We start from the raw sequence: 27840 nt of genomic DNA on the forward strand, positions 1-27840 counted from the left end.
ATGTGTTAATTATCTCGTTTTTTTTTGGTGTGGAACTGTGGTTAATTGTCTCTTGATGCCTTAAGAGGTGGAGAATTAACTACGGTGTGTATTATGTTTGGAGATGAGATCGGAGTACAAGATTAGTCACACTACTGAAAAAACATACAGTACCCCTCATTTCTAGATTATAAGGCTTCAACTTTAACAGTCAATTTGACCAATAATAAAATGTGGGTACGTGCCACAAAAGTTATACAATTAAAACCGTATTCCAATGAAGTTTTCAGTAGTATAATCTATACTCTATATCAATATATTAAATTGGAGTTGGTGGTGATGGTACGGTCGTCACCGTAGGTTAATTTCGTTAAAATTACATCCAATATGCTATTGCCTGTTGTTTTCTTTTCCTCCAGTTTTTTCACGATTTTTCCAACTCCGTCTTACAACCGACACCACCACATCCGCATGCCGACCGCGACGGCGCCATGAGTTGCCTACACAGAAAATAAAAATAAGTAATTTGTGATTTTGTTGACCCGTACTAGTAACGCGTGGGCACACCTAGGTAGTCAAAATTGAAGTTTGAAATTTGAGGACTCGTTATAATTTGGAAAGGACGGAGTAAGCGCTACATAACCCACAAGGTTTAGTTTTAAAAAAAAAACCACTAGTTCATCCGCAAAGGGGTACATTTTACTTGACGCGTTGATTAGCTCGTCAGCTTTGACCTTTTGTGTGACGGCGATGTGCGTGTGCAGGGCGCATGTACTGATCACTGTCGCCATCTGGAACTTTTCTACGTTGCGCCTAGTTCGTGAATTGATATGTGTGTGACAGGCTTGGGCATGCATTGCAACAGAACCGTTGCTTCTGGGACAAAGATGGTGATAGATAGCTGTACTAGCTAGAGTTTTGTTTTGTTCTTCCGTTTTGTGTTCCAAGGCGCATGCATGTCTTCCCTTCCTTTCCTTCAACGGATTCGTCGGCGACCACAGTCAAATAAAAGAACAGGTGGCTGGGGCTGTTCAGAACATAACTCTAATATTTTTGTTTATTTTGTGTGGGACACATTTTATCATGTTTATGAAATAGTAACTTTGTGAGCTCAGCGTGATCCAACATAATCTGTTTTTTTTTCTTTATTTTGTGTGAGACACATTTTATCATGTTCATGATACTCTTAAGCACTTCGTCACCTCCTCTTCTTTACCAAGCTCACATGGAGCCTACATCCTTCCAATACCTGCATTATTCCACGTTAAGAAGATCGAATTGATTGAAATCATTATTACGCGACAAAAGAAAACAAAAAAGAGCGCAAAATCCATCAAAATTAACTGACCAGTCCGCTGAGAGCAGCAAGGGCATCTTCGTGCTCGGCATGCACCGTTGCCAAGGTCACGAAACCGATCCCCTGTGAGGCTTGGTCTTCCTGTAACATATCGCCTCGGCGTCGGACACTGCGGTAGTTGCTGAAGAAGCGTTGCAGCCGTGTGCTGTTCACCTTCAGCGGCAGGTTGCGTACCAACACCCGGAAACAAGGCCCGTACTGCCTATAGATCCCAGTGATGTTGCTCGTTGGTGCTGGAGGTGTCTGCTGAGCCTCCAATCTCTTGCTGATTTCCTGAGCAAGCAAAAATATATATGGCTCATTCGATTCGAAAGGTTTTTAGATGACTTTTACAGCGGCGCGCGCTAGCTCATCAGCCTCATCTTGGAGAAGCCGCATCTGAGGTTGAGGGAGTCGGGGTCCTTCTCGTCCTGCGCCAGGAGCCAGGGCAGGAACTGCTAGGACGACGGCGGGTCGAGCGAGTGCTCGCGCCAGGGCTTGCAGACCGCGTGGAAGCGGACGAAGTGCCGGCGTCGCGCAGGCGGCTGGAGATCTCGCGGACCAGGTCCGGCGGGAGGTCCGGCGGGAGGTCCGCCCACCGCCGAGGCCGCCTCCAGTACATTGATGGCGACGAGAGATTGGACTGGATCATGAATAGGTTGCCGCTAAGATATGGGGTAGTCCGTACGTACGTGGCGCGATGAGGAGATCGGAACGGAGCGGGGCGGAGGGATTTTTCTTCCTTTTTGCTTCAAAAATTAATTGAATCCGTTTGTTAACCAAAACGGGAGTGACATGCAAGATTTCTGTACTGATTTATTTAGTGCTCAAACGTGAGACACATGTTCTCTAAGTTGCTCGCAACCTGAAGTTGGTTGCACGAAAGTACTGCTAGTCTTTTTTTTTTCTACACGAGATAGACAATGTTGCTAGCTGCTACCATTAACGATGCACATCTCATATTCTCTAGCCTTCCAAACTTATTTTCCAAATTAAAATCTTGGGTATACATCAGCAGGATGAGAACAGAGTATTTCTTCATCAATTTGACAGCAGAAAAAGCACGAGACAGAGACCATATATTCTGCTCACTCAGAGATAAACACAACAAAGAAAACAGCTATCTGGATTTCGTTGACATTTGATATGTACAACAGTACAAGGGAATGAACAAAGAAAAATTCTGGATACTTCATCGTGTTGATAAACTTTACCAGGGCTTAGATACATCACTGAACTGAACAAAATAATGAAAGGCGTGTCAGTGGCGACATCATCTTCTGCAAATGTGCATCTTCATGCAGAAGGGGGTAAGCCTTTACCCCCAAACTATTTCTACTTTTCTAGACTAAACTTGGCACAGGTTAAGAGAGAGGATAAACACTAGGCTTATCAGCTGTCACGAGGTTAAATACGTGAGCTGCTGCTACAACAAATAAGGCCGCAACACATACTGGAGCTTTGCCCCCAGCTGTGACCAATCAGTAATGATTAAACTTCCTTCTATGGCGACTGTAGTCCGAAACATATCTAAAACTCTGCCCACAGTCAGGAACCAAACACTTATATGGGCGCTCTCCTGTGTGGACTCTCATGTGTTCGGTCTGAGCCCACGACCACTTGAAAGTCATTCCACAACCATCCCAGGGGCACTTGAATGGCCTCGCGTTGCTGTGGACACACTGATGACGCTTCAAGTACTTGTGTGAGCTGAAACGCTTGCCACACGACTCATCAGTGCAAATGTTACGCTGGTGAGCACGAAGATCAGCTCTGGTATCAAATGTCATGTCACAACATTCAATGTCACACTGGAATATTTCCACCACCTTTGTCCTCTTACCCTTATTTGCAGATGAAGCTTGTACAGTTTTAGTTTGCTTCGTGGTCTCTTCAACTTCAATTACTGCAGGTTTGGTCCTGGGTCTCAAGCTCTCACATGGGGAGCGGGTAAAGCTCCCAAGACTTTGTGAGCTCTCGATTTTTAACTTAGATCCCCTCTTTCTTTTGCGCTTGCGTCTGACATAACATATGATGTTTGTTCTATTTGAGCTTCCAATGCTTCTAGACACTATGTCAGGTCGATCAACATACTGATTCATCATTGGTGTGCATGATTTTTTGCTTTTTTTGGCCAGTCTGTCATACTTGAAACTCGGGTCATTCCAGCCACCAACATCTTCCATATTTCCTTGTTTCTGTTGTATTTCAGGGATCTGAATCCCAAGCAATTTATCAGATGCCAAATCAGACAAAGTCTGCCCCTTGCATGAGAGAGAAGCGACAACAGAAGATCTAGGCATCTCCACGACTTCATTTTCTGCAGCAGCATCTGCAGAGTGGTCATTGCTAGCCAGTGTCATTAATGTCAAGGAAGCTTTGCCAACCTCATCTTTTCCAGGAGCATCTGATAGTACGGTTTCTTCCGCTAGAACTCCAAGTAAAATATCAAGAGAATCCGTCCCTGCGTGAACTGGATTTCCATTTTCTCCAGAGAGTGTTGTCATTGAAGCAGCTTCCACGCCTTCTAAATCAACGACAGTCCTCTTTGGATAACCCTGCTGTAACTTAGTGGCATTATTGCCCTTGAGTTTGACGGCCTTGGCACTAAAATGGCTGGTATCAGTCTGTACTGGTTTTATTGAACCAATAGGCATTTCCTGATTACTAACTGCCTGCAACTCATCGCCATGTGGCTCAGATAGATCACCAGTTGCAGATTTATTAGCTTTCAATACAGTATCACAACAGTTAGATGTCTTAGCGCAATTCTCCTCATTTTCAAGGGTTGCTACTAAGGCCAAGTTTCTGTCAGCATTATAACAAAATTTGATGTTCTCCTGGTCTTGTTGACCTCGCAGCTGTTTATCTTGGCACTCTGAAGTAACATTACAAGAACCCATGTTTTCAAGATTGCTGCTCCCTTCTGCAGTCATACTTCCATTAACAAGAAACTGCTGTACAAACACACTTGTGGAACTAGTCACCTCATCTGATTGGACACACTGTTGTTCACTGATAAACTCATCTGATACCACAGGTGAATCCTGAGAATTTGCTGAGCAAAATGAATCATCACAAGTGCTAACACTTGCCAGACCATCAAGTTCACATGTGCTAACACTTGCTGGACCTTCACAAACTTGATGCATCATTGGATATTCAGCAAGAGCAATGGGGATATCAATCAGACAATGCATGTCTTTATCATTCTCCTCAGAACATGTGAGAACATCAGTTAGATCGTCAGCTTCTTGTAATCTAGTTGGCTGCAGGGGGGCATCTTGTTGAGCAGTCCCCTGCTTTTCGCCATTTTCGTGAGCACTTCCAGAAGTGCCCATCTCAGTCTTTATAACTGCAGGGTTAATTTTCTCATGAGTTACAGCGGCATTAGGGCTGGAAACATAACCAACAACCTTGTATGGGGTTCGTGTTTTCCTGCAGAGCCATTTGAGATTTGGAACAACAGAAATAGGTGAAGGCCGGTCTGCGATGTCCAATTTCTTCCAAAAGGATAAAGGAGGTTGCTCTTGACTCCCAGGTGTTTCCTTCCTAAGTTTCGCAAAATATTTCATGTTTAGACCCATTTGTGACGTCCAATCTCTTCCATCTTCCTTATAACCCTCATCATCTATTGAAATATTGATTAGATGTAAATCAGATTTGGATGCATTTGCAAGTGGAACATCTTTGCAGTCAAACTGAAACTCGATTTCCTCAGCTATTGAAATTGCAAGTGCTTTTAGTTTGGTGTAATCTGCAATAATTGAAGGGCAAAAACATTGGTCAGTGAACTTCATGAAATACACTGATCAAACAATGGTAGTTATATGTCTAGAATTTGGTGCAGAATCATGATTTAGAAAACAAGAGTTCAAGTGAGGTATTTGGAAGGACCTAGGGTTATTTGTATACATCTGTAAACAGTGGTCTTTGCAGACCAAATATGGAAGTGCGGGCCAGGTGCTCCCTAGATTGCTCATGTTGTGTGACATGCGTGCATTCTTTTATGATCCTTGAGACCTAAATTTTGGACTTGGTACCATAACCAGTTCAAGTTCAGGTGTCACTCTTTTTTGCTTATTAAGCAAGTATCTTCCATCAGCGAAGTGAAAGAAAGACTACTGACTCATATACTCACTCACTCTATCCCATTGCATTATTCAGTACAGCTCTATAAAGCATCCAAAAGACAGCTCATTTACAAAAGTATGATGGAGATAGATGATTCAATAAGATCAATCAACTCACAGTTGATGTAATCTGCCATTTATATGCATGCATAGGAGATAGGACCATGACTGATTGCAGAGTTCACTTGTATATCACCAGCCACATCGAGCCAGCACCAGAATTAAATTATATAGGCTCAGTAATTCTAGCGTTAAATAATATATCGACTTCTTTACAGATAATCACGGTCAATTCAGTGCTCCATTGTAGTACAGGGCTCCCAGGTAATTATCCAATTATAATCTACTGGTATAAATTTACACAAGTCCATAAGTTCCACGCTATTGTTTTTGTCTTTGGGGATTTGTTACTTGGAATTACAAAATATCAGAGTTGTTGCATTCAACAATATTAAAGATATATTGATTTCGTGGTGCAGTACTATATTCTAGAGTTTAGTTTGCAACGAAGCCACAACTTTTTATACCAAAGAAAATATGTACCACAGATGAAGAAAATTTAAATCATTGTAGCATGCATATTATCTAACAAAGCCTTCACAAAACAAACGTGATTACCAACACAAGTGTGTCAAAAGAGGTCACATCCAATGTGAAGGATCAAGGCAATATCCCTGGGGCATTTGCGGTCAAACAGAATATGAGAACAAAAGTTAGCATTACACCCTACCTGAATGGCAAATGATGAGAGCATGCGAACCACCTTTGCCCTCAAGCAACTCCTCAATCTCAAGGGCATGTTGCAAGCAAAAGATCCGGGGCCGTACAAATGCAGAAGTTACATTCCAGTCGATACTGTCAGCACAACTTTTTACAACTTGAGAATCAATGTCACCTCTGCCAATTTGTTTACTTGATTCTGTACCAAAACCATCGCTCAATATTTCTGTCTCCGTTGTCTCTGTGTTAATGCACAGATTAAGCGTGTTTTCACTGCTGCAAGAATGTGAACCATTACTATGCAGCAGCAGGGGTCCATCAAGTTGCTTCTCCATGAAAGAGACACCATTTTTATGTGATTTCGCATCCTGATGAGTGATGCTAGCCTGTACCACAGGGCTGGAAGGTCTACTGGCAATGAATGGACGTCCTAGTAAACAGAGAGAAACCCTTGTCAAATTTTCACACATGCAAGGAAAATAAACCATATTGTTGTGGCCAAAGCTGAAACATAAAAGATGAAAAAGTACAAGAAAAGATATTTAACAAATAAGCAAGGATACACATTGTATTTGGAAATACATGCATTCCGGTAATAAATAAGAGAACATCAGGGGGGGAAGTTCACTGATGCATCAATGTCACCAGCGAAATTGGGTAAAATTATATAATTATTGCCAAGAAGCAAGATTAGGAATTTAGGATGGTAAAGTATATTATGCATTAGGTATGTGACAATGTGCACAGTACAATAAAAAAGTAATTGTGATGAAACTAATGATCAAAATGGCATAGAGCATCTGTGAGAATCTATATTGCCCATACAATTATTCTAGTCAGAACCTCTATTTATTCATACTCTTTTAATTGCAACATGCTAAAGACCTGATTTTCATGATTTTGTTTTGAGCTGAACCGAATTTCATGATCAGACGTAATGTCCAATAGAGAGAGAAAATGAAGGATTCAAGGATGCTACAATTAAATCACAGTGACAATGATGTTCATCGTATAAGAACAAAAAATTGGCAAGCTGCTGCTTACACTAGCACAAGAATAAAGTGAAGTACTACAATGAGAACATAGCTCTACAAAAAGGAAATCTGCATCCATTGATAATATTTTTCACTACTTCATGCATCCACAGTAAGAGACTATAACATCTTCGAAACTAAGAAATGCATACCTGAATTGCCAACATCAGGAGAACATGGAGGTACATTTGAATGATTCCCTTTTTCAAAATTCAGCCTGAGACTTTCTCTATCAACAAGGGACATCTCTTCCAATGCTTTTTTGGAGGGTTGCAAAATTGCCATAAATGGGTAACCAAGGATTCCGCAAGCAACGCAGGTCAATGAGCCTGAATCAATGCTCAAATCGAAAGGCAGGTCACCCTCATCATCAGTGTCAGAATCAAGTTTCTGCCCCTCAAATGCAGACACAGAATCAGATGATTTGCTATCCATAGAAATGCATTTAGCTTGTATCCCAGCCATACATGCAGTACCATCAAATGAACCATTTCCTATCGGGATAGATTTGACACTGCAACCATCGTCACACTTCTCAGGAGCTTTTGGGACAGAGGAGCAGGAATGTAGAGCAGTAGAAGATGGCAGCAAGTCAGGCTCCCATAGAACAGCGTTATCAATTGATTTCTTTTTGAGAAAAGAACACAAAAGTTCATTTTCACTAATCATATCCTGTAAGAATTCCTGTTTGACCAGTAGTTCCCTTTCTTCTTTTCTCCGATCTCTCAAACGAGAGGTTCGGATTCCATACAATAGTTCTCTGGGGGTTCTGAAAATAAAATAAATCCACTAGATTCAAAGTTCTTAATGAAATACATAATAAGCATTTGGCGCCCTCATGATTCTAATAGGGACACCAAAAGCACTAGAGATAAGCATAATTAAATCCACAATTACAACAATTACAGCACGGAGATCAAAAGAACCACATGCAGTGATTACGACAATGACACGTGTGCTTCGAAAGCTTGCTAAAATCCCAAGGGAAGCTAGCAACGTTGGTAACTTTCCTTTACTTCACAACAATTCAGGAAACACTGTAGATTCTAATGGTGCTTATTTATGTCCCTATCGATATAAAAGTTCAGTATCTAAAGTCTCTTCTGAAGGTGTGGCATTGACATGTGTCAACCAAATCAAGAATCAGAATATATCTTACAGTCCATTGGTAATTGCACAAGGGACAATGCCAAGTTACAACTTTTGTTAAACAACATCGCAGCAACGAGTGACTATTGCTCGTACAAACTAGCTGGATGAAGGTTGGCAAGCCACATGTTAAGCACATGCAACCTTCAACAGAATATAAATTCTGGGTAGTTTAGTAACGCAAGATTCATACTTTCATGGAGGATCTTCTTCAATAGCAATAATTCTATCTAACAATGCGATATGGTTCCCTGGTCACTGAGCACATATATTTGGTTTCTTACTTCGGTGCACCAGATGATTTTGGTGCCAATAAATGTACATACTTTTGAACATACACATTTATCAATTTCATCGGCCAGGCCTAGCAAGTGCATGCAGGACACCCTAGCGATTTTTTTCAGCCAGGAGGTATGTCTCTCCTGGCTCACAATAACTTTTGAGCTTAGCCAGAGCTAACAAGTAGGAGTACATCTGAATACACTTTAGCTGTACTATTTGGCTTGTGTGGGCAGACAAAAGGTTACTAGTATTCTGTCTCATTGATCTGTATGTAAGGCGACTAAAACGAACAAGGTTTACCTGGATATAAAGGAAACTGCTAGCAAATACAGTAGCTGTTGATGAGAGAGCATTGGAAGATAATTCATCACAGCTCTTCGAACGGCAGCCTCTTTGGCAAACTTCAACCACTGGGGAGTTGCAAAGTTGGCAGCTTCTCCACAATTAAATCCTGTAATATGTAGGTCAGACCATTTAGAACTGCTAAAGTGCTAATGAAATGCTGAGCAACAAGAAAATAGAAACGTTTAGATCTCCAGATCCTTCGTTGCACATTAGCTGTTGGTTCCCAAAATAAATGATTGCTGCAGATGCGATATTTTATCTCGGATATAAGCAATAATCTCAAGGCGATCTAAATACATAGTAAAAGCCATGAACGTAATTTCAGTCATGCAGAGATCACACTAATCCTGGTCACTAACAACGTTAGAGCAGCACCGAAGACTTACTAAGCTAAATTATTCGAATGTTTATAATAAAGTTGAGTAAAAATCCAAGTATGAAAACCCTTAAGATGTTAAAAAAATCAAACACAATAGTACTTCAGGCCAAAAATCTTTCAGAAGTTCCCCAATACTAGTATGGCACCACATGCACCAAAGTTATCAAAAGTTATTGTGATGTAACAATACAACAACAGCACAAATAGTGCATGGCCAACTATGGATTATTTGAGTTTACTGCCAGCAGCATATAGTTTAAAAATTAGCAAATCACAGTGAATTGAATGTAGTAACAACTAACAGGCATAGTCAAATCTGAAGGCTGAATGATTTAACTGACCATGGCTAAACCCAATGTGGTAGGCCCTTGGGAACGTCACCACAAACTCACCAGGATATTGCACTAATCTGTCGCACAAATGCAGAATACAAATCAATACAGATGACATAGGCATTTAGCAAGAAAACATTGACCAGTGACCATTCAAGAGATTGTACCTACAGCAGGGCAGACCAGAGGCTACAAGGACCTCAGGGGACATCAGTGTTGTTTTCTCCCCAAGCACTGCAAGCGATGCTGCACGAACCAACAACCAGACATCATTTGACCAAGACTACAAAAAAAAAAAATCACACAAGCAGAAGAAAAGGAAATACCAAGGCGGTCAGGGTTGCCTCCATAGCCATGCACACGGATAACTTCTTCAAGCTCAGCAGCCCGATCCCCAGGAACTGCATACCATGTCTTAGGTGCGCCGGTGTGGAGGAAGTTGAGACTGTGGAGTTCATGATCCTCAATATGCCATGCGAACCAACTGAACAGCATCCCAATGTACACCATTGGAGAAGTCACCCCAGGAACATCATCTGGCATGAATCTGGTGAGCGAGCCAGGAGCACGTGCAATCGCCTGAAGGTTCCATGGGCTGCTGGACAACTTCCACCCTGTAGTCTTCTCCCCTTCATCCACCGGGACACTCTCTCGTTTCCGCTTCTTCAGCCTACGGGACTGTGCTGAGGCAGCAAAGCCAGATCCAGGGACGTCATTGGCGTACTCAATGTAGATGGGGCGGTCCGCCGATGCCTTCCAGAAGAGGGATTCTACGGCCAGTGGCGTCGGGTCACGGAGGCCTGAGAGGTGCGTCTTCGAGAAGGCACGGGACTTGGCCTCAAACTGCTCAAGCGTGTAGCGCTCGCCGCTCTGCCACACCTGCTTCAGCACCTGCGGCGGGGGGCGGCCGCGGCGGGCCGTGCCGAGCTCCTGGTGCCGGGTCGTGAACACGGCAGCGGCGGCAGGCGACGGCGATGGCGCGGAGTTGGGTGCGTCGGAGGCGGCGGGTTTGGGCGCGTCGGAGGAGACGAGGGAGCGGTTGAGATGGGCGAAGACGTAGCGGCGGGAGGGCCGCTGGTAGGGCGGGATGACCTTGCAGATGCCGTAGGCGGCGGCCTCGCGCTCCACGCGGGAGAGGAAGGCGATGGGGTCGGCGAACTCGGACTCGGTGGGGCGGTACTCCGGGGCGCGCGGCAGGCCGCGGAGCCACGCCGGGACGGGGGGCTCCGTGCGGCTGACAGCCGCTGCCGGGGGCGTCGGCGTCGGCGGCATCGTGGGGGTGGGCGGCGCGGCGAGCGGCTAGGGTTTTAGGAGGAGGAGGAGGAGGCGGCGGCGGGGGGACGAGGGGTGGAGCATTTGGGTTTGAGGAGGGGAATGGGGGTGGAAATTGTGAAGACGGTGTGCAACTGTGGACTCGAGTTTTTTGTGTGCGGTTGCCGGCAGGGAGGCACGGTCGTCGGCTTGCGCCTTCTCGGTGATGAGACGGTTGGTGTTTTCGCTACAAACCGTTCGTTTTTCGGCAAAACCGACCATCTCCTTCGAATATAAGGGATGGCATCTTTCGTAAAAAAAAAGAGTAATTAAGGGATGGCATCCTATCTTTCTAAAAACAAGCAACCTTATTAGCTCGAGATAATGGATACGTTATTAATAGTTAGAGGGTACAAGATATATTGATATTTAGGACACATGCATGTTTTCATTAGGAGCAGTACACGATCCTCTCTATAAAATATCATGTCCCTCCTATGTTAAATGTTGCAACTGTGTCTATATACTCATGTATCTAGACGTGTTTTGGAGTGTTAGAAAAGTAAGAAAATGTGCGCAAAACATAAGAAAAAGGTTTCATGAGGTCTAATCTCGTGTTAGAAGTCTCATGAAAAACGGGGATAAGAATACAAAGGTGTTCCTACTTTTTTTCAGTGGGTTTTTTATAGATTGACATTGTCTTAATTTCTTACTGAAGTGGTTTAATCTAAACAGGCCTTGAGAGGGGTTGGTTACAGAGATCAACATATAGGTGACCCTCGAAAAAAAAAAGATGGCTACGAATGGTGGCCCAAGTTTGAAGCCAAGCCCAGTTCCGATAACTTTCGTTTCTAGACCGTACCCAGCCCACAACGTCACACGAAAGGCGGCGAGTTGGGCCACCCGAGCAGTCAAACATCAAGGGGCCGACGACCCATTCGGCATCATGCTGTGGAGCCCACCCGTCCTAATCCAGCTAGAACGGCTGCGTGCGGATACCAAATGCACCCCGCCAGCATACATCATAAAGACTGACATACCGGGCCAACCATATATTAGCCCACTCGTCAGGCGATCTACGAGCATCCAACATTTCCGCAGACAGAAATAATAATTGGGGCAAATTTTAAAACGACCTAAAAATCTAATCCCCTTTCTCTCTCTTCGCTTCCGGCTCCTCGCCTCGATCCCCAACCCAAGCATCTTCCCGCACCAGCCATCCTCCCCTGCCCCGCCCTGCCACGCTAATAGTTGGCGCGCGAACCCGTCTCCATGCGCTCGCGGCTCTGATCCCGGCCGTCCCCATGCAGAACCGCTCGCCGGCGGCCGCATCGGCCTCCGCCTCACCGACGGCGGCGGCGGCTGTCATGGTGCCCAGCGTCGGCGGGGTGGAGCCGGCCGTGACGCTCGACCAGGTCCCGCGCTGGAGCGATCCCGACCAGCGCCTCTACTCCTCTTCCCCCACCGCAGCCGGATCCGAGACCGCCGCCTCGCCCTTCCTCTCGTTCGCCGACCCCCTCACGGGCGACGACGCGGCCTCCGGAGCTGGGGGGCGCGGCGCGGCTCGCTTCCCCGTCGACCACGAGGTCAACTCGAAGCTCTACCTCTGGCGGGGCCACCCGTGGAACCTCGAGGTCGACGCCGTTGTCAACTCCACCAACGAGGTCGGTATATCGTATTTGGCTTCTGATGTTGTATGTATGTTTGTCACAGTCGAGATGCTAATGGCTCGTGGTTCTCCGGTTGCTGTAGAGCTTAGACGAGGCACACAGTAGCCCGGGATTGCATGCATCGGCGGGGCCAGGGCTCGCCGAGGAGTGTGCCACCTTGGTACGTTTTCTGGTTGTTGTTCCATGTGCTCATTTTTTATTTGGAATGTGATCATAACAAGGCTTTTGTTTATATGGATGATTTACAGGGTGGGTGCCGGACTGGGATGGCGAAGATGACCAATGCATATGATCTGCCTGCAAGGTTGGTGATTTGATTCTGTTTTGATCCTAGTCAACACTTTTTAGTTGCAGAGTAGTCTTGTCTGCAAAAGAGCAGTTGCAGGGTAAGTGGGTTACTAAGCCAACTTTAGATGATATATTTTACATTTAGTTATTTACAGACCGTGAGAAGATATATTTGCCCAAAACACTCGTTATGATCTGACCATATGGGTGTTTACACTGGTTGCGAAACGCAACACTAGCCATTACAACTGCAGTGTTCATCATAGACCGGCCATGATGTAATCATGCTAGTTTTCTCTGTTTCCATGTACCATGCCGCACTTCGTACTGTGGATGCTATTGGAGTATGGCTGTAATTTGCTTAATAATACAATTTTAATGCTGGATTTTCCATGTGAATAATACTCGCTTTAAGCGTAAGAGAGCAGAGTGTGCCTGTTTTAGACTCAAGGATGATATTTGATTCCCATTATATTTGCTTTTCTTTATCTATGTTTATCAACTTGTTTTGCAGGAAAGTCATCCATACAGTGGGCCCTAAATATGCTGTCAAGTATCACACAGCTGCAGAGAGTGCACTTAGCCACTGCTATAGGTCTTGTTTGGAACTACTCGTCGAGAATGGTCTTGAAAGGTACATTATAAGCCTTGATGCCTACATGCTTACATCTTTTTGTTTAGGTTATATTGTGATGTCTTGCAATACTGCATTCCACATGGTATGCTCTGGAAGTTCTATGAGGTTACATTATTATTTTTCCTTTTGTGTGATTAGCATTGCAATGGGTTGCATCTACACAGAAGCCAAAAATTATCCTCGTGAACCAGCTGCTCATGTCGCAATAAGTGAGTTATCTTGTCAATATTTTGTTTACTGTTCTTTATGTTCAGGGTATTGTTTGATTTATTATTTGGATGCAAACTGCAAAGAAGGAATTCATCTATGGTAATGATTCTTCTGTTCCACAGTTACCTTTTCCTGTTACTAAGTCCCGTCTTCTTTGGATGAGATTGAGTAGGAACTGTGAGACGTTTTCTGGAGAAGCAAAAAGATAAAATAAGTGCTCTTGTCTTCTGTACCACATCATCATCTGATACAGAGATATATAAGAGGTACTCAGACTGAAATCCACCACTGCTAGTTCACTGTGGTGATTTTTCTGCATAGCTTGACAATGTTGCATTCTGCAGATTACTTCCTCTATATTTTCCTCGGGACAAACAGGAGGAAGTGATAGCTTCAGTAAAACTTCCAGCTGATGTTGGGGATGAGAATGGTGAGCCAATAATCGATGAAAGGAAAATAAGAATAAAAACCTTGCCTGCAGAAGCAACAAATAGCAAATATGCAGTTTCTCCGCCTGCAGATATTCCTCTTGCTGGTTCTGGATTGACACGTAGAAGGTGAGATTTTACATTCTGATGATTGGCAGAAATGATCGTTTGTCCTACCTCTTAGTTGGAGTATGTCTGATTCTATCATTCTAATGTGTCTCCATACAGAAATTCTAAGTTGGATTCATATTTGGATCCTGCCTTTATGTCCATAATTAAAGATCCAGATCTCCGTCGCAAAGAGCAATGGGAAAAGTCTGCTCAGGCAAGCAAGGGATTTAATTGTGCTAAGTTGCTTGGATTTGGTGATCTTGCTGGTCCTCCATTATCGGCTGCTGAAGAATATTCACTTCATTCACGATACCTTGCTAAAGCAAATTCACTTAATCTTTCAGAAATTGCTGAAATGAAAATAATGTATGTAATGTTTCATTTCTGTTGAATTTTCCATTTTTTTTAGTTTCCTGGTGCTTAGCAAATACTCCGTCCGTTCCATAATATAAGGCGTCCACGCATGTCGAGGTCCAACTTTGACCATCAGTTAGACTAACAAAATGTGAATTATGTGTTATAAAAATTATATCACTAGATTCATATCTGAAAGAAATTTCCGACGGTATAATTTTTATAATACATAATTCACATTTTGTTGGTCTGATTAGTGGTCAAAGCAAAATCTTGAAATGCGTGCGTGCCTTATATTATAGAACGGAGGGAGTACTAATAATTTTGTCTATGGTATCATTTTCCTGTATTTTAATGTTTTTCACCAATTGCAGTTACCGTGGTGGAGTTGATAGTGAAGGGCGCCCAATTATGGTTGTTGTTGGTGCTCACTTTCTCCTTCGTTGTCTGGATCTTGAACGATTTGTTCTGTATGTAGTAAAGGTAATTAATTGATCCTTAGTGTCTCCTAAAACTTGAATTGTAGGAGTATATATGATATATATGGACAAAAGTCCTGAATGTTTTTCCATGCAACATTTGAAACTTGATTGATCTTGCGAGCATCCTCAAAGGTAAACTATGACAGACTTTCTGACATTGAATTTGTAATTAGGGTATTTCAGCAGTCATACTCCCTCCGTCCCAAAATAAGTGATGTGGATTTGTATAAGATCTTATACAAATCCGCGTCAGTTATTTCCGGACGGAGGGAGTAGATGAATTTATGGAGTCCTCCACTTGTCCAACGAGTTCTATTGTCTCCTAACCAACAAACTGCTAATTCTACATTTTTACTGTGATTTTACTCAACAAAATATTTCAATACAATTTTAAATGTGTAACTTCTCATAATTCACTGCTGCGTGTCCTCATAACTGTGTACACCGATTTTGATACTGCATTTATGATGCCTGAGGCAACCATTAGTTGCCCATATCTTCTTTCCAGTGAAATCATACATTTCTCGATTGATTTTACTATATTATATGATCTGGTTTTATTTGGGGTTTCTGAAAAGAAATTATAAATTATGTATATTTTTTACTCCAGAGTTTCCGATCAATCACGTGCCAGATATAAATTTTTTCCTACTTTTGTCCATGTATCCGCCTGTACTTGCCAAAATCAGTGTGTACTTGAATTACACTCTGTCCATCTGGATCTGATATCATAAGGTTGCAAGCATCATTATGCAATGCTTTTGCCTCAAAATGCATGAGTTTCTTAAGCTGGTCTGAAGGATCCAAATGCACTTTAGATACATATGAAATTTAAAAAATTCGAGGAGTGGGTCTAGAGGCTAGAGCAAGCAAATTGAAGCCAATGATCTGGCAGTTAACAAAGGAAGAACTTTGAATGACCTTAATGAACAGGAACTTGCTCATGAACTTTGTTTCAAGAATACTCGATTACTATAGAAATATATTTGCAAATTGCTCTCTAACTAGTGCCTATATATGATTGTTGCTGTGGTTTCTTTTCATAGTGGCATTCGTTCTGTTTTGGAACATTTGGACAGTAAATTCTGACAGGATCATAATATGCTTTTTTTGCAGGAGTTTGAACCCTTGATTCAAAAACCTTACTCAATTGTCTATTTCCACTCAGCAGCATCCTTACAAGTGTAAGTTGGATATATAGGCTGGGCAGGAAACTGCATTACTGTCTGTACCTTAGTGCATGTAACAAGAGTTCTTTTAATTGAATTTACAGACAACCAGACTTGGGATTCATGAAGCGGTTACAACAAATGCTAGGTCGGAAGCATCAGCGAAATCTTCATGTCGGTACCTCATTTGATCTTATTATTTTGAATTTTTTTTGCGGGGAAATTATTATTTTGATTTTAGGGTTGAAGAATATTGACACTTGATGATATCGATCTCCACAGGCTATATATGTACTCCACCCAACATTGGGATTAAGAACGGCTATTTTGGCGTTGCAGCTTTTTGTTGATGGAGATGTAAGTGCGACTGCAGCCAACTACTTTCATTTCGTCGTGGTTCTTGAAATTTGAACTTCTTTTGTGTGTCAATTAGGTCTGGAAGAAAGTTGTTTATGTCGACAGACTTATGCAGCTGTTCAGATACGTACCACGGGAACAACTTACCATTCCAGATTTTGTCTTTCAGTAAGCAATCCGTTAGCTTTTTCAGTCTGGTAAGTAGGCAAGATTCAGCACTGACATAATTATCACGCAGGCATGATCTCGAAGTGAATGGTGGGAGGGGCATAATTGTTGATCCTAGAACAAAGCATGTCTACCAAAGACCATCAGGTTGATATATATTTAGTAGCTTGTTACTCCAAGTTCCTTGGTTACCGCTCTGTAAAATCTCTTTTGTCCGCTGTAGAAAAGTTCACATGTAGATCCGTGCATTATGTATCTAGTTGAGTCGGCATTATGTTCTGTTATATTTTTTCTTCTCTTAGCGGAGGTAATTATGTATATGTATCTTGTTCTGTATAACCAAATAATGTTTCAAGTTCTGCCCCGTGACTTAGTCACCTACTCCTTGACTCCTTTTTTTTAAGCTGTACTCCCTAACTTCTTGTGTACTGCCAAACTTTGACTGGTCCTTGGAATAAAAGTAGCATAACGTTCCAGGTATTGAATAGGTTGTCCGGTTATATGTTCTGGACATGCTAGTGTAATCATCTTGTGTAAAGTAACATGCATCTTGGAGATAGGGTTCGTACACCATATTGTGCGCACATATCTTCATCTCGGCCACTTCACAAGGTTTTTGTTGTTGTTTGGTGACTTTTGTCCGCACTCGTAAAAAAGGCTAGGTTGCAAGACAATTTGCCTAGAGGATAGGATGATTAAGTGAGTCAACCTGCAATAAACTAAAAATGTCAACGCATTCAAAATCAGTTTGGCTGACAAGTAACTTGTACAACAGTACAAGTGAACTTATTACTTATAGCGCTGTCTAGCGTGATGATGATGGATCTTTTTGCATCAGCGTCACCACAGCGTCACAGACGCTGCTTTCAAGAAATATATACATTACCTCGAGTATGCAGATAACAAGCACCAATGGCGCTTTAGATTATATGGACCTTGACATATCTTCCTCACTATATATTGGTGGATAACTGGATGGCAACTACATTTTGGCGCCAGTTTTCTTGAAACTATGGAGTAGTTTCACAAAACAGCCACTTTGTATTACGTGAAAACCGCACTTTTTAGTGGCCATGGCTTACCCTTCGACAACATGACTAGAGAAATTGTGATGAACGGAACTGTATTGTTGACGGTGATAAAAAAAAAGTAGTTCCTACTCTACAAATGCGGTTTCTTCATAGTTTGGCAATGACAAGTTTCATGAAATTTATTCTAAATTTTGTGATGGCAAGTATTGTTTTTCGTCAAGTCGGTTGTTTGGCAAGATGGTGTTGGTTGTTTGTTTTCCTGTTGCGAAACTAGCTATTTCTTGCAGGAAATACAAATAATCAGCTTGGCTTATTTTGTGTTTTCTAGGCTCATTTCTAAAGCAATCGTGGAATAGAAATTTTGAATAATCTATCGCTATATTTGGACTTATACTAAAGTTACATAAATATTGTTGTTGTTCGTCCTTACCTATTTTATCTCGTATGTTTTTTGAACTCGAGGACATGAATAAGAAAAACCAGTTAGCCGAAAGTTATCTTAAGAATTAAGTTCAACTAAATGAGAAGGCATAATGCACAAAATACAAAATTAAGCTGTCAACAACTGCCAGCGGGCCAAAAGTCTACTCCTTTTTTAGGGAAAAACAGCAGATCATTGATCAGTCTACTCCTTTTTAAACTGGTTGACAAATGCTTTGGAATATAAGGAGTACCAATCTATACCAACTATACCAAGGCTGATTTAGTATAGTGCGACTTCTGAACCATGACCATACTAATCAGAACACGATAACCTACCTCATGTGGCCTCTTCATTGACCACAAACGCTCTAACAATGGCCTTTTTAAACTGGTTGACAAATGCTTTCATTCAAGTAAGAAAATTAATTTAGCCCCTTCAGTCCGCCGGTCGATCAAAATACAGAACAGTATATACTCACTCCAATCCTAAATTGTTATCGAAATATTACATGTATCTAAACGCTTTTTAAAAATACATACATCCATATATGAACAAATTTGAGTCAAAAATTTAGTATCAGAGGGACTACTTTGCTGTAATTTACACATTAGTGAAAAAGGTGTTGCGGCAATCGACATATGTTAAAAGGGAAAAACATGTGTCTAGTGCTAATCAATAGTAGAATTAAGAGATTTCATCACGCAGGGGTGTTGGGAGAGGTCATGGCGACCAAGTTGCCGAGGTTTGGGGGCGGATTTCCACGTGTTTTTTCTCCCGCTGAGGAATTTCCATTTAAGCCAGTAGTACTCTGTACAGTCTGTACTAATGCCACAGCTATACGAGCTGTGGTCCGGGGATGGATTGCAATTTGCAAAACAAAAATTGAAATACTCCGTCTCGTATATTAAGTGACTTTATATCGTATGTATCTAAACATTTTTTAGCCATAGATATATCCATATTTGAACAAATTTGAGTCATTTAATATGGGACGGAGGGAGTAGCAGGGAGTAGTAGGGTTTTCGGTTTCGGTTCCGGTTTCCAAAATGTCTAACCGTTTGCATTTCGGTTTTTTCGTTAAAACCGAACGGTTTTCGGTTAAACCAAACAAAACCGAAACAGTATAAGCTATAAGAGCATGTTCAATGCAAGGTGCTTAGGGGGGTGTTTGCACAAAATAAACCGATTTTTGTCTAAGCATTGGTGCTTGTTTTCTATAGAACAGGTGCTTAATTACGCACCTCCAATATAAAAATAAGCACGGTTGCTTAAGAATAAACGGGTTTAATTTTATAACACTGCCTTAAACATTTTTCATTGGACATGCTCTAAGATGTGATGATCTTGGGGAATATGGGCCTATTCTAAGCACGGGTGGACTTGGAAGAGGCTGTTTTTGGGCCGATTTCCATGGCTTAACGAGTTAACGGTAGTAGAATCAGAAGAATAGATCGATCAAAAGCACTTGTGTGTTGAACACATGCTAATAATATTTATGTGCTGCTCAACAATTCGCGTCAGTTTTGGTTAATTTGGTTATAACCGAAACCGAACAGAAATTAAATGGTTATAACCGAAACTGAACCGTATTTGTATATGTAACCGTATTAACCGAAGTATACAAACAGTATTAACCGAACCGAACCGAAAACCGAATGCACACTCTGAGCATATAGCAGTTGCATGTGAGTTTTTTTCTTTTCTTTCTGAAACTATCTGAATTCCGACCCATTGTATAATTTTGACTTTTTCATGCAAGCTAGCCTGTGTCCTTAAAATTTTGCCCCGATCTGGTATATTCCCAGCATAACGATCATTTAGTTCCATTATCTTCAAGATTCTATATGAAACAAGAAATTCAAACATTATATGACAGTCCTTTGATCGCCCTTCTGATAATAGAAATGCAACCCAACGTAGCTGTAGCTCCAAAGCCAAGACATTTGACAATTCAATGCGTTTATATATTCCCCTGCTGTAAGTACCACGTCAAAGAAGAACCATGCGACTTGATAATATACGGTTGTACCTGCCGTGTACGGAGTATTTTTATGCTTTGCAAACCAGCGTCATGATCACCATATATCCTTACACCCTTGACGCCTATAAATACATCGCGGTAGCACCGAAACGAATAAGCAGGCAGCAGCCAAACACGTACACACAGCTTAGCTAGTGAAGAAGCTCAAGGGAGAGAGCTGTGTTGCGATTGCCGGCCGGCCATGGCGGGCGAGCAGCTCAACGTGCTGAAGGCGCTGGACGCGGCCAAGACGCAATGGTACCATTTCATGGCCATCGTGATCGCCGGCATGGGCTTCTTCACCGACGCCTACGACCTCTTCTGCATCGCGCTAGTGACCAAGCTGCTGGGCCGCATCTACTACACGGACCCCTCCAGCCCGAACCCCGGCAACCTGCCGCCCAACGTGTCGGCTGCCGTGACCGGCGTGGCCCTCTGCGGCACGCTGGCCGGTCAGCTCTTCTTCGGGTGGCTCGGCGACAAGCTGGGCCGCAAGAGCGTCTACGGCTTCACCCTCATCCTCATGGTGCTCTGCTCCATCGCCTCGGGACTCTCCTTCGGCCACACCCCCAAGTCCGTCATCGGCTCGCTCTGCTTCTTCCGCTTCTGGCTCGGCTTCGGCGTCGGCGGCGACTACCCGCTCTCGGCCACCATCATGTCCGAGTACGCCAACAAGAAGACCCGTGGCACATTCATCGCCGCCGTCTTCGCCATGCAGGGCTTCGGCATCCTCTTCGGCACCATCGTCACCATCATCGTCTCCGCCGCGTTCCGGCACGCGTTCCCGGCCCCGGCTTACTTCATTGACCCCGTGGCGTCCATCGGCCCGGAGGCCGACTACGTGTGGCGGATCATCCTCATGTTCGGCACCATCCCGGCCGCGCTCACATACTACTGGCGGATGAAGATGCCCGAGACGGCGCGGTACACGGCGCTGATCGCGCGCAACACGAAGCAGGCCACGGCCGACATGTCCAAGGTGCTCAACAAGGACATCACGGAGGAAGAGGACCGCGTCGTGGAGCGGCAGGCGGTGGCCGGGGACACCTGGGGACTCTTCTCGCGGCAGTTCATGCGGCGCCACGGGTGGCACCTGCTGGCCACCACGAGCACCTGGTTCCTCCTCGACGTGGCCTTCTACAGCCAGAACCTGTTCCAGAAGGACATCTTCACCAAGGTCGGCTGGATCCCGCCGGCCAGGACCATGAACGCCATGGAGGAGCTCTACCGCATCGCGCGAGCCCAGGCGCTCATCGCGCTCTGCGGGACAGTCCCGGGTTACTGGTTCACCGTGGCCTTCATCGACGTCATCGGCAGGTTCTGGATCCAGCTGATGGGGTTCGCCATGATGACCGTCTTCATGCTGGCCATCGCGGCGCCGTATAACCACTGGGTGCAGCCGGCAAACCACACGGGCTTCGTCGTGCTCTACGGGCTCACCTTCTTCTTCGCAAACTTCGGGCCCAACAGCACGACATTCATCGTGCCGGCCGAGATCTTCCCGGCAAGGCTCCGGTCGACGTGCCATGGCGTTTCCGCCGCGGCGGGCAAGGCCGGGGCGATTATTGGGGCGTTTGGGTTCCTCTACGCGGCGCAGGACCCGGAGAAGCCTGACGCTGGGTACTCGCGCGGGATTGGCATCCGGGCCGCGCTCTTCGTGCTCGCGGGGACGAATTTCCTGGGAATGTTGCTGTCGCTGCTGGTGCCGGAGTCCAAGGGCAGGTCGCTCGAGGAGATCTCCAAGGAGAACTTCGGCGACGAGGAGGACGCCGTTGCCCCGGTCGGTGTCTAGACTCACCAGACACACATATCAAGGATCCGTCCGACCGAGTTATATCTACACGTGCATGGTTTGGTGTGTTTGTTTTTGCTTTGCCGTATGTGGCCGCTAGCTTTCTGAATTGGTTCGTGTGGCTTGCCGTTTGCGTTTAAATTTCCACACACTTGTTTCTTTGATTTTTCCCGTAAGTAAAGTACTCCGGAGTTGCGTTTGTACTGGTGTGGATCATGTCTTTCTTGAAAGAAAATTTGCAGAAACGGGAATTTGATATGGGGAATATCACTCGATATTTTCGCTTTTCAAATCTATCACTCAAATTGCACGGGAAGCGGAATAAACATGTTCCTACAGGCTTGGTAAAATTACAATGTAAATATTCCTCTACAAAAAGTAGCTCGGAAAAATTACAATGTATTATTCCGCTAAAATTTAAAGTACTTCTAGCTACATCTACATGGTAGCAAAAATTCCTAAATGTCACGGTACAAAAAAACCAAAACAATCGGCTTGTACGCATGTGCAAAATGAAGATGCATGTGTTAGTCACGTCCTGAAGTATTAAACCATCTGATCTCCCTGGACGGCATTGGCGCTCCCGCTATTGCCTTCCTCCTCGCCGCCGGCCTCGCCGGACATCTCCTCGAGCGACTTCCCTTTGGACTCGGGCACGAGGAAGGTGACGAAGAATCCCAAAACATTGCACGCCGCGAGCAGAAACAGCGTTTTCTGCACGCCGATCCCAGGCCTGTACCCGGCGTCCACGTGCGCCGGGTCCGGCGACTGCGCCGCGTAGAGGAACCCGAACGCGCCGATGATGGCGCCGGCCTTTCCTGCCGCGGCAGAGATACCGTGGCACGTGGACCGGAGCCTGGCCGGGAAGATCTCGGCCGGGACAATGAACGTAGTCGCGTTGGGCCCGAAGTTGGCGAAGAAGAACGTGAGCGCGTACATGACGACGAAGCCCACGTGGTTGCCGGCCGTGGTCCAGTGGTGGTACGGCACGGCCAGGCCCAGCATGAACGCCGCCATGCCGGCGAAGCCGATCAGCTGGATGGCGAAGCGGCCGATGACGTCGATGAGGAACACGGTGAACCAGTAGCCCGGGACCGTGCCGCAGAGCGCGATGAGCGTCTGCGCGCGCGAGATCTTGAAGACTTCTTCCAAGGCGTCCATGGTGCGCGCCTTGGGGATCCAGCCGATGCTGCTGAACATGTCCTTCTGGAACAGGTTCTGGCTGTAGTAGGCCACGTCCACCAGGAACCACGCCGTGGCCGTGCCCAGAAGGTGCAGGCCGTGGCGCTTGGCGAACGCCGAGGAGAAGAGGCCGTAGGAGCCGTTGCCGTTCCCGCCGCGTCGTCTCGCCATGTCCTCGAGCTTCTCCGGCTCGGCTTCGATCTCCGTCTGAAGGACTTTCGACATGTCTAGAGAGGCCTTCTTGGCGTCCCTGGCCACGAGCGCCGTGTACCGCGCCGTCTCCGGCATCTTCAACCGCCAGTAGTACGTGAGCACCGCGGGCGCCGCGCCGAGCATCAGGATGATGCGCCAGACATAGTCGGCCTGTGGCACGGTGGACGCGGCGGGGTTTACCTGGTACGCGGGCGCCGGGAACGCGTGCCGGAACGCCGCGGACAGGCCGAGCGTGACGATGCCGCCGGCCAGGATGCCGAACCCTTGCATGGCGAAGACGGCCGCGATGAAGGCGCCCCGGGTCTTCTTGCTGGCGTACTCGGACATGATGGTGGCCGAGAGCGGGTAGTCGCCGCCGATGCCGAAGCCGAGCCAGAAGCGTAAGAAGCAGAGCGTGGCCATGACGCTGGTCGGGGTGTGTCCGAACGAGAGCCCGGAGCCGACGGAGCAGAGCACCATGAGCATCAGCGTCATGCCGTAGACGCTCTTCCGGCCGAGCTTGTCGCCGAGCCAGCCGAAGAAGAGCTGGCCCGCGAGCGTGCCGCAGAGGGCCACGCCGTTGACGGCGGCGGCCACGTTGGGCGGCAGCGAGCCGGGGTTCGGGCTGGAGGCGTCCGTGTAGTAGATGCGGCCCAGCAGCTTGGTGACGAGCGAGATGCAGAAGAGGTCGTAGGCGTCCGTGAAGAAGCCCATGCCGGCCACGGCGATCGCCGTGAAGTGGTACCACTGCGTCTTGGCCGCGTCCAGCGCCGAGAGCACCTGCAGCTGCTGCGTCGCCATCGCTGCTGCTGCTTCGATCTGCCTTGTTGCTATGCTGTTGCTACGTACGCTTGCCCGGCTTTATACGCAGATTGGACGGGTGAAAGAGGAAACCTATTCGGGATGGAGTTCAGACGATAACCAGAGCCTGCACGGATACAGCTCTGGAAACGGACTCTGAATTTTTGACGCGGGGAAGCGATATTCAGGCGGATAACGCGGCTAGTTTTTTATTTGGTTTTTGAGAAAAATGTTTTTTTTCATTTTGATTTTTGAGAGAGGTACTCGGCTGAATTGAGATTATTATTACGGCCACGGACGGCAACGGCCCATTAATTGTCCCGACCGAGCTCGGAACCTCCTACCAGGCTTGTTGCTCGCCCCGAACATAGCATACCCAGTTATGGCCCATGCCAGTGAGCAAGGCCGGGGCCAGATGCAGGGCCCATCCCACCGGCCGGCTTGCCCCTTCCCTTCTTTCTTTGATTTTGCTAATAAATCTCACGGCCGGCTTGCGCCTTCTTGACGCCGGAGAATGACGCCCGCCACGATTGCGTAGACGGCTGTAGGCAACCTTGGATCACTTGATTCGCTTCGTTTTCGGGGGCTCCGCCTCTGAGCGCGGGTGCCTGACTGCTTACTTGCCACCGTCGTGGGGGGAATCAGTTTGGCTTCTAAACCCAAACTTTCTGATTGATGACGACCGGTACGTCACGCATATACAGCGAGAGAACGAGAGTGGAAATTTTGGTACCGTTGACGGATGCTTTCCAAAACATATACTCATGAGCTGGTGGTGGCCCAAAATTGGCGATTCTTATCCAAAAAAACGGCGAATTTTCGTGTCAGGTGAAATAGCCCTTTTTAGCCAAAACGAAAGTCTGAGCTCATTTAACTTTTGATCCACAGGATGTTAAAACAAGTTTAACTGGAGTAGTGTTATTGCAGTATTATTACTTTGACCCGCCTTTTTCGCGCGGTGACAAATTAGTTAAGGACACACTGCACGCCTCGTGCGCTCATCGCCGGGACAAGGGCGCCCGTAAACGTGTCGGTGGTCTGGTGTACACGTGTTTCTTCCATGCAAGCCATGACTAGTCATGTCCATAACTCTAGCTAGCCGAGCCATGGAAAGAGATCGGAGAGACCAACGCCACCACAAAGATCATGTCTTAGTCTAGTCCTTGTTCTTATTGCCGTAGTAGTCCTCCGCCAGGAGCTCCTCCAAGATCCTGTCGTCCAGGTACTCCAGCTCCAGCTTCTCCCCCGTGGTACCGCCAGTAGTATGGCCGCCGCTCCTCCTGGCGGCGCCCGGGGCCGGCGTCGAAGAAGAAGAAGAAGCCCCGGCGCCGGTCATCCGCTGGCCGGGGAAGTTGAGGACGGCGGTTGCGCCCTTCATGGCGAATGCGGCACGGTCGTAGGCCCGGGCGGCTTCCTCGGCCGTGTCGAAGGTGCCGAGCCAGACGCGGGCGCCGCCGCGCTCCGGGTCTCGGATCTCCGCCGCGAACTTGCCCCACGGCCGCTTCCTCACGCCCCGGTACTTGCTGCCGGCCTCCTTCTTGTCATCCTCCATGCTAGCTAGCTACCGGCTGCACTGTGTATATATCACCGATCGACTACGATCGGCCGATCAGTACGTACCCTGGCAGAGGTTACTTATTCAGCTCGCATGCAGCTACAGCTAGCTTCAATTCTGAGGTCACAAGCTAGTACTAGTATCTAGCTTTATACTGGCTAGAGCTAGCAGCTACAGGTAGTGTCTGCATGTGGCTGTTTCATATGCAACCCGCTGAGCTATTTATACACAAGGAGCGGCGCATGCAGGCAGGGGGTGTGTATGTGTTGTTGTTGCATCATGGTTCGTGATGCAAGCCGTATCTCACAGATCAACATCACCTGCCCTTATCATCATCAGCAACAGAGCTAGCTAGCGCACGCACGCAAGGCAACAAAGTCTCAGTTGCACTGCTCTACCATACCATTCTAGCTAGCTCTGACCATTCTACGGCCGTGGGGGGCGCGTGAGCGAGAGGATTATACGGATTGAGTGATGGACGTGAACAGGTGAAGCAACCTACAAATGAGGCGGCAGTTTGGGATTCGGTTATCCGGAAGCTAGCTAGCGCAACAGGTTACAGGTGAAGCTTGCTTTACCACCGGCCGGGGCGCGTGCATGACCCCGACAGGCGACAGGAAGCTCGCGCGGCTGCGCGCCCGCGGCCGATCGATGCCGATCGAGGCGCGACGTACGGCGCCGCGCGCTGGGCCGACCGGGGCTGGGCCTGGCCTGGAAGTCGCGCCGCGCGGGGCAGCAGAATCTCGGGGCACGTGGGGGTGGGGAAGACTAACCCGAGAAAGAAAAGAATCCAAATTCGAAAGCGCCGGCCAGCCGGCCGATCGAATTTTCACCTTACCAGACCCCCCGGCCCGGATCGACCCGGAGTATAGTGATCGATGGATCGATCGATGCGAGGCGGCGGGAGCTGGTCGACAGGTGGCCGCGCCGCGCTTCATCACACATTCACACGCATGTTAATCATGCTCCGTGCCACTGTATTATTACTATTAGCCTAGCCATGTCGACCACGGACATGGACGTCGTACGGCCGATGGAAGTGCACTGCACTGGCGCGGGACTTACTATCGATCTGTGGTCTTAAACCCTGTCTAGCTGACTCTGAAGAAGTGTTTTCTGAATTTTCATAAGTGTCATGTCTGACACCGTTTTTTAGGCTAGTTTCAGTTCAGAGTTTAGTTGCTATTTTTCAGCTCCTCAGTGGTTGCGTTTTGTGCGCCCTGACTTAGTCTAGATCGTCCAGCGCGAGGCTCGGATCATGGGGATGGACGTGGTCAGTAGTGGAGCACGTTGCCTGGACATGTGTGTGTACTCTTGATGAATAAAAAGAAAAGAAGACAGAAAAGCTGCTAAGTTGCGCGCAGCACCAAAATACTCTCGTGCTCTTGCCCTTTCGATCTCTCTCTCGTTCTCTCGAGTTTTTTTGATCTCAGGGCGACAATTGGCATCAGAGCCAGGCTTCATCATGTCTGCCGGTCAGCACACCGGCAACACCCCGCAGCGACTGTCCGTGACACCGCCGCCTGAGCAGCGACGGCGCTCACCAAGCCGCGGGCGTAGCAGAGTTCGGCATGGTGGCGGAGAGATCGTGGTTCAGCGCGAAGTGGTGCGCGAGACCGGCGGCGGGAGCGGCACTCATCTCTCCTTCCCGATGCTCACGCGCGGCAGCTACACCAACTGGGCCATGGTCATGGAGGTGAACCTCCAAGCAGCGTCACTCTGGGAGGCCATCGAGGACGACACGGTCTCCCGCAAGGACGACAAGCAGGCGCTCGCCGCGCTGCTCCGCTCCACCCCGTCGGAGATGCATTGCATGCTCATCGGCAAGGGGACGGCCAAGGCGGCGTGGGAGGCGATCCGGATGGCGCACCAGGGCAACGACCGCGTCCGTGACTCACGCGTGCGGCGGCTGCGCACGGAGTTCGAGACCGTCTCCTTCAAGGACGGCGAGAGGATCGACGAGTTCGCCATGCGCCTCTCCAACATCGCCGCCGCGCTTCGTTCCCTCGGAGATCACGGCACCGTTGAG

The 27840-nt window shown here is 46.7% G+C and overlaps 5 protein-coding genes across 6 annotated transcripts; 2 read left to right on the top strand and 3 right to left on the bottom strand.

Moving 5' to 3' along the window:
• Window positions 1–2414: 2414 nt before the first annotated feature.
• On the bottom strand, window positions 2415–11055 carry LOC100835298 (lysine-specific demethylase SE14). Of its 2 annotated transcripts, none has more exons than XM_014896935.2 (7): window positions 10016–11055; window positions 9857–9935; window positions 9699–9766; window positions 8934–9066; window positions 7355–7971; window positions 6179–6598; window positions 2415–5072 (listed from the first exon to the last, which is right to left on the bottom strand). In XM_014896935.2, the coding sequence occupies exons 1-7, from the start codon at window positions 10959–10961 to the stop codon at window positions 2797–2799; spliced, it is 4539 nt and encodes a 1512-aa protein (XP_014752421.1). In that variant the 5' UTR covers window positions 10962–11055; the 3' UTR covers window positions 2415–2796. The 2 variants fall into 2 exon arrangements, with proteins under 2 accessions (XP_014752421.1, XP_010229202.1); XM_010230900.3 differs by having other exon boundaries at window positions 8934–9084.
• A 1041-nt stretch (window positions 11056–12096) lies between these two features.
• Window positions 12097–17294, top strand: LOC100823711 (protein GDAP2 homolog). The gene is made up of 14 exons (XM_010230901.3): window positions 12097–12604; window positions 12693–12770; window positions 12859–12914; window positions 13413–13532; window positions 13674–13744; window positions 13918–14011; window positions 14090–14302; window positions 14402–14650; window positions 15013–15121; window positions 16237–16304; window positions 16394–16463; window positions 16572–16646; window positions 16723–16814; window positions 16885–17294. The coding sequence occupies exons 1-14, from the start codon at window positions 12245–12247 to the stop codon at window positions 16964–16966; spliced, it is 1737 nt and encodes a 578-aa protein (XP_010229203.1). The 5' UTR covers window positions 12097–12244; the 3' UTR covers window positions 16967–17294.
• A 3129-nt stretch (window positions 17295–20423) lies between these two features.
• On the top strand, window positions 20424–22348 carry LOC100824021 (inorganic phosphate transporter 1-2). The gene has a single exon (XM_003558752.3). It carries the CDS (start codon window positions 20492–20494, stop codon window positions 22079–22081), a length of 1590 nt encoding a protein of 529 aa, XP_003558800.1. The 5' UTR covers window positions 20424–20491; the 3' UTR covers window positions 22082–22348.
• Window positions 22349–22534: 186 nt separating this feature from the next.
• Window positions 22535–24256, bottom strand: LOC100835606 (probable inorganic phosphate transporter 1-12). The gene has a single exon (XM_010231968.3). It carries the CDS (start codon window positions 24254–24256, stop codon window positions 22628–22630), a length of 1629 nt encoding a protein of 542 aa, XP_010230270.2. The 3' UTR covers window positions 22535–22627.
• A 908-nt stretch (window positions 24257–25164) lies between these two features.
• Window positions 25165–26370, bottom strand: LOC104581879 (ethylene-responsive transcription factor ERF096). The gene has a single exon (XM_010230902.3). The coding sequence runs from the start codon at window positions 25806–25808 to the stop codon at window positions 25413–25415; it is 396 nt and encodes a 131-aa protein (XP_010229204.1). The 5' UTR covers window positions 25809–26370; the 3' UTR covers window positions 25165–25412.
• Between the last annotated feature and the right edge of the window lie 1470 nt (window positions 26371–27840).

The sequence above is a fragment of the Brachypodium distachyon genome, chromosome 1 (assembly GCF_000005505.3).
Source record: "Brachypodium distachyon strain Bd21 chromosome 1, Brachypodium_distachyon_v3.0, whole genome shotgun sequence".
In the NCBI taxonomy this organism is placed as follows: Eukaryota; Viridiplantae; Streptophyta; class Magnoliopsida; order Poales; family Poaceae; genus Brachypodium; species Brachypodium distachyon.